General features: G+C 38.0%; 1 protein-coding gene across 2 annotated transcripts; it reads left to right on the forward strand.

Annotated features, from left to right (window-relative positions):
- The first annotated feature begins 240 nt into the window (after positions 1 to 240).
- On the forward strand, positions 241 to 6,548 carry si:dkey-10c21.1. Of its 2 annotated transcripts, none has more exons than XM_037789622.1 (6): positions 241 to 985; positions 3,273 to 3,324; positions 4,298 to 4,414; positions 4,505 to 4,642; positions 4,737 to 4,768; positions 6,044 to 6,548. In XM_037789622.1, exons 2-6 carry the CDS (start codon positions 3,276 to 3,278, stop codon positions 6,329 to 6,331), a joined length of 624 nt encoding a protein of 207 aa, XP_037645550.1. In that variant the 5' UTR covers positions 241 to 985; positions 3,273 to 3,275; the 3' UTR covers positions 6,332 to 6,548. The 2 variants fall into 2 exon arrangements, with proteins under 2 accessions (XP_037645550.1, XP_037645551.1); XM_037789623.1 differs by having other exon boundaries at positions 3,273 to 3,309.
- Positions 6,549 to 10,943: the final 4,395 nt, after the last annotated feature.

Below are 10,943 nucleotides of genomic sequence, written 5' to 3' on the forward strand. Positions count from 1 at the left end.
TTTTATTTTACTTTATTTTTCTAAATACAGTAAAATAATTGAAATCGAATTATGTTTATTATTATATTCACTATATAATACATTATCACTAATAGTGATCATCACTATAATATTATTATTATTATAATAATAATAATTATTATTATTATTATTAATGATAATAATAATAATAATAATAATAATAATAATAAAAATAAAAATAAAAATAATATGAATAACAATACAGTAGATAATGTCTACACATGATTTAGTTAACATGAAGGCCTGAAAAGGAGAGAAATTATTTAGAAATGAAAGGATATATTTGTTTGGAAGTACGCATGCTCTACTACATTTCAGAGGGAAATATTGTACTTTGTACTGGACTATATTTATTTGACAGATGTAGTTACTAGTTAGTTAACAGATCAAAGAGACATCTCCCCTCTTACCTTCTGTGAAGAGGGAAAGTTGTTATTGTTTTATCCAATAATTCTCAAAAAGCAAAGACAAAAGAAAATATTAAAACATATTTGTACAGCAGAACTTTTTTATTATTATTATTCTTTCGTATCATCATCATCATCATCTTGAAGCAGTCGTGGGGAATCACGGAGCTCACTCAGTGTTCAGATTAAAAGATGAGGAATTTAACAGCGTTATGAACTAAAAACAAAGATCATACAGATACAGTGAGGACCATTATTGAGAGGCTACTGTAGCGTCACTGTAGCTGACGTCACGTGGCACGCAAGTAGTGAGACTGCATGCTGCAACCCGTGCTGCCTGTGTATTCTCTTCCTGTACTGCACATGGCACACGGATTGCGTAAGAGAATAAGGAAGTACATTCTGTATTGTGCATGAAGCTGGCACAGTGAAGAGACGCAGCAGTGAGCTTTGGTTTCTGTCGCTTATAAGAAACCGTTTCATATTTACCTTGTAGAATCATTTTTATTATCGCAGTTTTTGTTTGACTACAGAACGACAAGTCGAACCAAAAAAAGGTAGGCTTTGGCACTATTTGTTGTATCATAAACATTCTCCAGATGTGGTTCTAGTACGGAGTTGTTGTGTCGGCCTTTGATTTAACATTTCTACTTGCATATCCATGAAGACATTTCTTATTCGACTCTATCTACAGCACTGTGTCAACGTTTTAGCCACCTACAGATCATTTCAAGTTAAGTTATTAAGCAGACAATCACGTAAACGTGATTATTTTCTTATTTACACCATTAGGCTATGTGGAGAAAGGACGCAACACGATCAAATGAACCCTCCTAGACTCACAATCGCGCCGTTTTTGTCTTCTTTAGAGGGGTTCAGGGGTTCCTTAGGGGGAGATAAACAGTCAACAGTAGATATCTCATAGAAGTGGTGTACATCATCTGAAAGCTGGGAACCTGAAGATTAATTTGAGATGCAGCTCAGCACTGAGGGTCAAGTTCTTATAGTCATGAATCAGAAATAAACATGAATTAATTTATTAAAATAAATTGTGAATGTTATAAGGGTTTAGAACATTATGATTTAAGTATATGATGGTCATCTCCATGCTCTATAATGTCTCATAAGTTGTTGCAGCAATTTTTGGGTTGATACCATTTGTTACACAGATTTGCTGCTAAATTTAACCATTTTTTATCACTGGAGAAATGATAAAAAAATTATCAATAATCCCTCCAAAATACCACATTAAGACACCAAGACCTTGAGGAACACCATAGAAAAAGCCTTGCTGTGATTTTGGATCAAAATATTTTTACATTTGGAGATTTTTTGCAAAAATTGCATTTTTCGGTGATTTGATAGCGAGCACTTGTGTTCTAGAAACTGCTCAGAAACCCCCTTATTGTCAATCTAGCTAGGAAAGCCATCCATCCTCTGAATGCTCTAGGTCTCTAGTCTGATCCATCCATCCTCTGAATACTCTAGATCTCTAGTCTGATCCATCCATCCTCTGAATGCTCTAGGTCTCTAGTTTGATCCATCCATCCTCTGAATGCTCTAGGTCTCTAGTTTGATCCATCCATCCTCTGAATGCTCTAGTTCTCTAGTTTGATCCATCCATCCTCTGAATGCTCTAGGTCTCTAGTTTGATCCATCCATCCTCTGAATGCTCTAGGTCTGTAGTCTGATTCATCCATCCTCTGAATGCTCTAGGTCTCTAGTCTGATCCATCCATCCTCTGAATGCTCTAGGTCTCTGGTTTGAGCCATCCATCCTCTGAATGCTCTAGGTCTCTAGTTTTTGGTTGTAAAGTTTCATGAGGCTGTGATTATCCTAGAGGTCACCACAGGTCATTTTATACAGTGAGGTCAAGTTTAAAAAAATAGGTCTCACTACAGTGAAATGTCTCCTATGGGGACTAACATCATCACACATGAACACAGTTGGGCTCATTGGATCCATAAGAGTCTCAGCTTTACAGTGATACACAATTACAGTGAATTTATAGAATTTCAAGACTGTTTAGGGACCCCAGTATGCAAAAATATTCAGATACACCATTTTAGAATAAGTGAAAATAAGACATTTATACCGCATTCAAATAACTGCATGTGATTCTCATAAAGTGGCCATCCATGTCTGTAAAGAGGAGACTCTTGGGTACCCATAGAAACTATTTTCATTCACATATCTGGAGGTCAGAGGTCAAGGGACCTCTCTGAAAATCCCCATGCCAGTTTGTCCTCACCAAAATTTGGCCTAAATGTATTATATTATATTATGTTATATTATTTAGCCTCTTTCCCGACAAGCTAGCATGACATGGTTGGTGCCGATGGATTCCTTAAGATTTATAGTTTCACATGATATTTGTAGCTACAACAGCTCTAAAACTGAACCTGCTACAACCTCTGAACGACAGTAAAGTCGGTCGGGATCGCGGGTCTCAGAGGGTTAAAAGGTAAAAACATAAGAACAAGTTTTTGTACAAGCAGTACTTTCATATATGATGTTAGTTATTATGAAATATTTTCAGACTGCTCTGTGGTCAGTTCTTAGCTTTGGGTGCAGATGATTTACAGAATCTTTCTAACAAGTAAAAAGATGGGTTTAGCTGATTGTGGTCGTTTACTGTAAAAATTTTACAGAATTTCCCCAAGTGGCCAAGACTTTTGCATTGTACTGTGTAATTCTATAAAACATATTCACTTTTGATTCTGTGTGAATTATTTGAAGTTAATTATTTTACTGGACGGAACCAACAAATCCACATTAAGCACGCCACATCTCTGTCAAACCTTCTGTGGAGTGCTTTGTTCTATATGTTCTGTCTGATTGCAGATCATGGACCAGTTGAAATCAGAGCAGGACCGACTCGGTACGTGGTTTTCAGGTGACCCTGATTACATCATTAAAGCTGAAGTAGGCGAGATCGTAGCAAATATTATTAAAAAAAGTTATTTTCATAAAACGGTCGCTATACCGTGACAGTAGTACATGAAACAGGTAACCTGAAAAAAATCATGTTCCTCGGTGTCCTCCGGTGCTCCTAACGCCATCTGCAAGATTTCACAGACCGGAGGAAAACAAGCAATCAGAGCTGATCTGAGGTCTGCTGTCCAGCTGCCATCTATGAGAGCCAGCTGTCAATCACTCACAAACTCCAACTTAACGGTCAAACTCGGCAGCGCTGATCAAATATGAATCAATATTCTGTTACTGTAATGCCTATTTCTCTCCTCAGATGTTCTCAGAAACATCTTGTAGTGTACTGATTAGCTGTAACATGAGAACGTTTGTGACGCCCCCGCCATTGTAAAATCTGGTGAAGGAACGCCAAGTTCCAGTCACATGACCGGAGCACAGCCAATAAAAATTTAGATGTTCTAAAGCCTGAAAACAGAGCCATGAGGAGGAGCAGAAGTCTAGTTTTCTCTCAGAACACTTCAACTACAATATGCTGAAAGGTTATTATGGGATGTTTGCCCAATGATGCCAAAAATATTCTGCCTATTACCACTTTAAGCAGTGTGGGGATACTTTATCTATGAATGAGTTTCTCGAGGTGCTACAGCAAAGCAGTGCATTAAACAAGATGAGAATGCTTTTAAAAATAATAATTCACAAAGGAGGCGATACCCCTCGGTGCTTCTTGGACATTCTTAGGCAGCATCAAGCGCATTGCAACTGCAACAGCTTTTCAACCCTAGCACTGAAGGTAAAGATCAGCCTGTAAAATACCTGTATTCTGTACTGTAAGTGAGCCTCGACATGCATCCGGCTTAAATCAAGTCAGAGGTTCTGGTTTCTCTTTTCTATACATTGTTATTAAGTTTCTGAAGGGTGATTGTTATTAATATTTCCAGGGTCACCCACACCTACACTGCTCGCTGATAGTAACAGTGTTGTTATCGCCAGAGAAATCACAAATGTAACTGCAAATTCCCTCTCCACCAAGATTGAAACAGGAAGTAGTCTGACTGGTAAGTAATCATATTTCTCAAGTAATTCGTGCAGTATGAATTAAAAAAAATGTAAGCTGCCAAATAGATACTCACGTTTTCCTCTTTCAGGGAATGCTGTTGGACCGGTTCTCCAAGCAGATTACACTGCACATAGAGGCAGTGTGATCTGCGCTGATAAAATATCCGGTGGCACTCTCGGTGATATAGATCTATCAGTGTCTGTGAAAACATCACAAGTGTGTGCAGGTGAACCCTTTACCAAATTCTGTTACATATTTATTCTGTTTAAATATATTCTGTCTGGACATTTCAGCAAATCCTAACACTGCTTTCCTCTCAGGAACAGTCGATGAGAAGCTGCCATCCTCTCAGGTACAGTGGATACACACAGAGTAGAGGCAGAAACCCTTACACAGTCAAATACACATGAGAGGTTAGGTAGGTGGAGAGTTTTTCTAATTATAAACCAATCCAGTCACTGGAAAAAAAATTTGGGCATTGTACCTTTCTGTAAACCAGGGGATATGTGGAATGTCAACGTATCTGAACCCCAAAAAAGTTTCATAAATATGTTTCGTGTCAGCCTCCTATCACGCTTGCAGAAACACACAATGCCACATGGTTAACGTTGTGTTAACCAAACGGTTTAGGCAACTAAACTACTTGGTTAAGAATAGAGAAAACATCATGGTTTGTGTTAAAGTAATAACATAACCAATGTATGTAATAACTTTCTCACGTAACTTTATGTAACAAGCGTAACAACGTAAAACAACGTTTCGTAAAACAACGTTTCGTAAAACAACGTTTCGTAAAACAACGTTTCGTAAAACAACGTTACGTACAACAACGTTACGTACAACAACGTTACGTACAACAACGTTACGTACAACAACGTTACGTAAAACAGATTTGTCTTAAGGCCACTAATTTCATTAACGCATTAACGAAACTTGTGATTTTTAGGTTGTAGCGGCTCAGTTTTAAAGCTACAGTGAAGATACTGGTATCATATGAATCTAGAAAACCCGATGACTCCATTGGTACCAACCATGTCATACTTGACATCAAGGAGGCTAAATAACGCTCCAAATTTTGGCAAGGAAAAATGGAGTTCCTTGACCTCTGACCTCCCCTTTACAGACATGCCCACTTTATGATAACCACATGCAGTTTGGGTCAAGTCATAGTCAAGTCAGCACACTGACACACTGACAGCTGTTGTTGCCTGTTGGGCTGCAGTTTGCCATGTTATGATTTGAGCATATTGTTTTATGCTAAATGCAGTACCTGTGAGGGTTTCTGGACAATATTTGTCATTGTTTTGTGTTGTTAACTGATTTCCAATAATAAATATATACATATATTTGGATAAAGCAGCATATTTAGCCTCCTTCCCGACAACCTAGTAGGACATGATTGGTACCAATGGATGTTTTTTCGTTTTGTATGATACCAGTATCATCACTCTACCTTTAAAACTACACTACACTACAACCTCCGAAAGATCGATTGCATTAATGAATTAAAGAAATTAGCAGCGTTTAATTTTTTTTTGCATTAACGCAATTCCCCAAAGCAAATGACCCATTTCATAAAAACCTCATTCTTTTATGATTGATAAACAAAACCTGCCGTCTTCTACAGGGTTCTGCTGTGAAAATGATCATTGAGCACAAGGTGGAACTCATTGCCTGCCTGAGGGCGGATCTCTCCTTCATTCTGCAGCATGTGCATGCCAGACATATCGTCACAGACAGACAATATCAGAATCTGAAGCATCTCTCACAGCCAGAAGAAACTGTTATTAACCTGATCGATCAGGTGATTGATAAAGGTCAAGAATACTGCTTGCGTTTTCTTGACGTTCTCAAAGACCCTGATGTTCTCAGGACCTATCCGCAGCTCAAAGACATCACTAAAAAGTGGTGCTAAGCAGTAGTGGAAGCAATGTATGAGCTATAAATGGTATGTTATTGGAAAAAAAAAAAATTGTAGGCTAAATTTGGAAAAATTGGTTGTGAAGATATAGTGAATAATGGTGATGGTTTTATTTTGTCTGTGTACTTTATTTTGTAGGCTACATTGGTGATGTTATCTTATCTTATTAGTCTGTTTATTACCAATACTGTATGTACTGCTCCTATTTTTATATTTCCTTATAGTTAATTGTTCATGTTTTGTTTCACTTTGTTTAGCTCTTTTTTTACTGTGTTAGCTGATGCTTCTTGTCCCTTTTGCTGCTGTACACTGCAAATTTCCCCACTGTGGGACTTATAAAGGAATATCTTATTTTATCTTATCTTATCTTATCTTATCCTATATGAAAATAAATCTGATTGATCAGCTGAGTAAAGCCTTAAGCCCTGAACCCTCCGGGATTTGACTGACGTCACCTGGTAAATGGTTGAGTGTGAGAGGCTGCAAGGGCTTGAAATGGTATAAATATGAATGGGACGGCACTTTGTGGTGACATATCACGTTACCTTCATACGATGGAGTATTAGGGCCGACCTGAGGGACAGAAAATTGGAGATTTCGAGATTAAAGTCATAATAATACCATTTAAATGTTGTAATTTAATGAGAATAAAGTCATACTATTTCAAGAAAAAAAACTCATAATATTACGAGAATAAAGTCATACCTTTACGAGAAAAAAAGTCGTAATATTCCGAGAATAAAGTCATACCTTTACGAGAAAAAAAGTCGCAATATTCCGAGAATAAAGTCATACCTTTACGAGAAAAAAAGTCGTAATATTCCGAGAATAAAGTCATACCTTTACGAGAAAAAAAGTCGTAATATTACGAGAATAAAGTCATAACTTTACGAGAAAAAAGTTATTTCCTCTTCCACAAAAGAGGCAATTTCCCCATCAGGTCCGTGTGGTTCTTTCTTCGTAATAAACGCAGTTTCTTGCTCAATCTTTTCAAGGTCCTGATACTGATGATAATGTGGTGCTGATGTGCCAAAAGATTAGTATTTAATTTATTTTTTAAAGGGACTGTTTGTAAGAATCAGAAATGTCTTGTTAACAGCGACACCTGTGGCCGTTAAGTCAACGAAAGTCAGCGTCGGGCTTGCGCTTGTGCTCGCTTTACATAGACATGAACGAGCATCGCTCCAAACAGTGAGGCGACACACGTCAGCTAAAAGCACAATATCACTCTATATTTCAGCTGCTTGGCAGTAATGTTAGCTGACCAGACGAAGGTCTCACCATGAATCAATGCTGATCCTAGTGTTGGCTTTTCCTGCCTCAGCCTCCCGACCGCGGCCGGAGGGAACAGGGGAGACACCGGAGTTTTGGTCGGAGACGATAACGTTTCTCTCTGCGGAGCCCCGTCACTTCACAAGACACGGGAAACCTCTGTTGGTCTGGAGGAGCTGCAGGAGTTATTTCTGCACAAACGTCCACTGTACATTCACTAGATATTCTCAGAGCTACAAAGTCTTCTACAGTGTGGAGTGTGCGCGCATGCACGTGAGGTGGAGCGAGCTGAGTGAAGTTAAGCAGTACTACAACCGCGGCCAATACTGTTTAACAGACGGGCTTCACTAGATACAACCAAGAGGTTTTGGTGCTTCCGTTTAGTTTGTGTTGGAGTCTGAGTCTGAACAGCGTAGCCACACGCGAGCGTGCATGGGACACCGACCCGGGTGATTTATACGTGTAAGAAGTTACAAACAGTCCCTTTAAGTATTTCGCTATTTGTGAAACTTATACTAAAGTATAACTTCACCAGATGCTCCATGTTCCTCATTTTCACACAGAGCATGCTGCTCTATTTCCCCTCAAAAATAACACGTAAAATGAATACTTTATAATATTATGACTTTATTCTCATATTACGACTTTGTTTTTGTAAACTCATGACTTTTTTCTCATAATATTATGACTTATTTTTTACTTAAATTTCTGACTTTATTCTCATAATATTATGACTTTTTTTTCTCGTAAACTTATGACTTTATTCTCATAATATTATGACTTTTTTTCTTGTAAACTTATGATTTTATTCTCATAATATCATCATTTTTTTTCTCGTAAACTTATTACTTTATTCTCATAATATTATGACTTTTTTTTCTCATAAACTTATGACTTTATTCTCGAAATCTCAGATTTATTTTGTTTTCCTCAATGTGGCCCTAATACTCCGTCGTACCTTGACGATGCCAACGGTGGGTTTTTATTTGACGTTTTTACTCTTCCAGGCTCTTGCCTTATGAGTTGAGAGGTAACTGTCAAAAAATCAATTTACTTTTTTTGACAAACTTCATTGTTTTTTATGTACCATCTTAAATCTTTAGTGTTAACATTTCTGTGCACATTTGAATCAGTCCTCTTTTGTTTACCTTTTTTTTACGCTACGGGGCTTCCCTTTGCAACCTGGTAACCCTGTGTTTAACGTCACACGATATGAATTGTGGGTAATTCCCTCAGGCAAAGTCTACAGAAATGCGGACTTACGGAAAGTGTTCATAAAGGGCATCAAGCCCTTTATGAACACTTTCCGTCCCACTGTCAAATCATCAGATTTGACAGTGGGACAGTCCTAAACCCTAAAGTGTGTGAGTGTGGACGTTGGGATTGGGTGTATGTGATGTAAAGCAGGCTGCTGCATGTCATCTATCGAGCCACTAGAGGTCACAATTGTAAAGGTTTTGTTTTTAAATTATTGGGTTTGCCATGTTTATGAATTTTGAAATGTATTTAATACAGTATACATAACAGGCTTTTGAAGTCTAGCTATGGGGACAGAAACATGTGAATAACACAATACTAATAGGTTTTAACTAAGCATCTGAGAAACCGTTTCACCCCAACCATACACATTCATCAGAGAGTTTATGTACACAAATGAGCTGATTAGTTTGATATGATCCTGCCATCAGCTCTTAAAGCTACGCAGCATTGCACCTATTTGTGTCTTTCTCCAGTGTAAAGCATCAACTGTCAGCAGAACGGGTATATTTGATTTCATTAGGATGTTGGCTTAACCAAGTGAACCCAGATCAGCATGTATAGGGTTTACCCAATCAGAGCATAGAGACCCAGCAGAGTTCATTTTATTCACAATGAAAGGATGTTCGCTGCCTCTGCTCTACACATACTGACAGGGGAATATTAATATTCTGACTTACAGTAAAATCCCTACCTCTCCGTCTTGGACAGAGGCCTTGGGTATCTGGCTTTGGACCAAGGAGCTCTGGATGTGTGGAATAAGAGTTGCAGAGGAAAAGTAGCTGGAGGATCCGTTTGGAATGGAAACAGTTTGACGCACTTGGTAGATCATAAAACGGCAGCAGGATTAGCGCTAGCCTATTGGGGACAGTGAATGACAAACACTCTTACACCTCATGTGAACTGTGAACTTGCCTCACTGCCATATATTCATCCAACCCACCCACATGACAAAAAACTTTTTGAGTTTGTTAGTATGTTGTCTGCACCCAAATGATTCACTGTGAACTTACGTACAGTGATAAAAGAGTACACCACCAATGTATTCAATGTATTTAGCATTGCACTCCTATGACATCGGCAGACTCATGCTGGACAGACTAAAAGAAAGTGTAAGTTTGCACCAGACTAACAGAACCAGAGATGCCATAGAACCAGAGATATCAGGGTTTTTTTTCATGCATTCATCTTTACAAACATAACCCACAACTAGGGCTGTCAATCCATTCAAATATATAATTGCGATTAACCACACCACTGTCAATAGTTAATCGTGATTAATTGCAAATTAATCACACATTTTTTATCTGTTCAAGATAAAATACCTTAAAGGGAGATTTGTCAAGTATGTAATCTCTTATCAACATGGGAGTGGGCAAATATGCTGCTTTATCCAAATGTATGTATATATTTATTATTGTAAATCAATGAACAACACAAAACAATGACAGATATTGTCCAGAAACCCTCACAGGTACTGCATTTAGCATAAAACATATGCTCAAATCATAACATGGCAAACTGCAGCCCAACAGGCAACAACAGCTGTCAGTGTGTCAGTGTGCTGACTTGACTATGACTTACCCCAAACTGCATGTGATTATCATAAAGTGGGCATGTCTGTAAAGGGGAGAACCAATCCAAGGCTTGTGCAACTCAACATTCCATTTATGGGCATTGCATATCAGTGCAAAGCTTATATTTCCCACTGTTGTCTTGGAGACTAATTGCTTCTGATAAAGTTGTAATCTTTCTTTTTCCGAGTTAAATTTAGCCGTAGAAGTTTGCCGTTGTAGAAAGAGATTTCCCAGGCCCCGTACGGTGAACATTACCACATGTTTTTCAAGATATCACTCTTGATTAGCTGGAATTCTGAATTATAGATTTCAGATGACAGTTACTGCATGTGGTTTTCCTTGATAAGCAAATCCCTGTCAAATAACATCAGTTAAAATAAAAGTTATAGTAACCCATCATTCTACCCATTAATAAAGCATTCTGTCACACACTGCAATTTGTTGTTGACCAAGGCTGGAGGCACCAAACGGAATACATTAGCATGCCCTATTGTTCTACT

The sequence above is a fragment of the Sebastes umbrosus genome, chromosome 13 (genome assembly GCF_015220745.1).
Source record: "Sebastes umbrosus isolate fSebUmb1 chromosome 13, fSebUmb1.pri, whole genome shotgun sequence".
In the NCBI taxonomy this organism is placed as follows: domain Eukaryota; kingdom Metazoa; phylum Chordata; class Actinopteri; order Perciformes; family Sebastidae; genus Sebastes; species Sebastes umbrosus.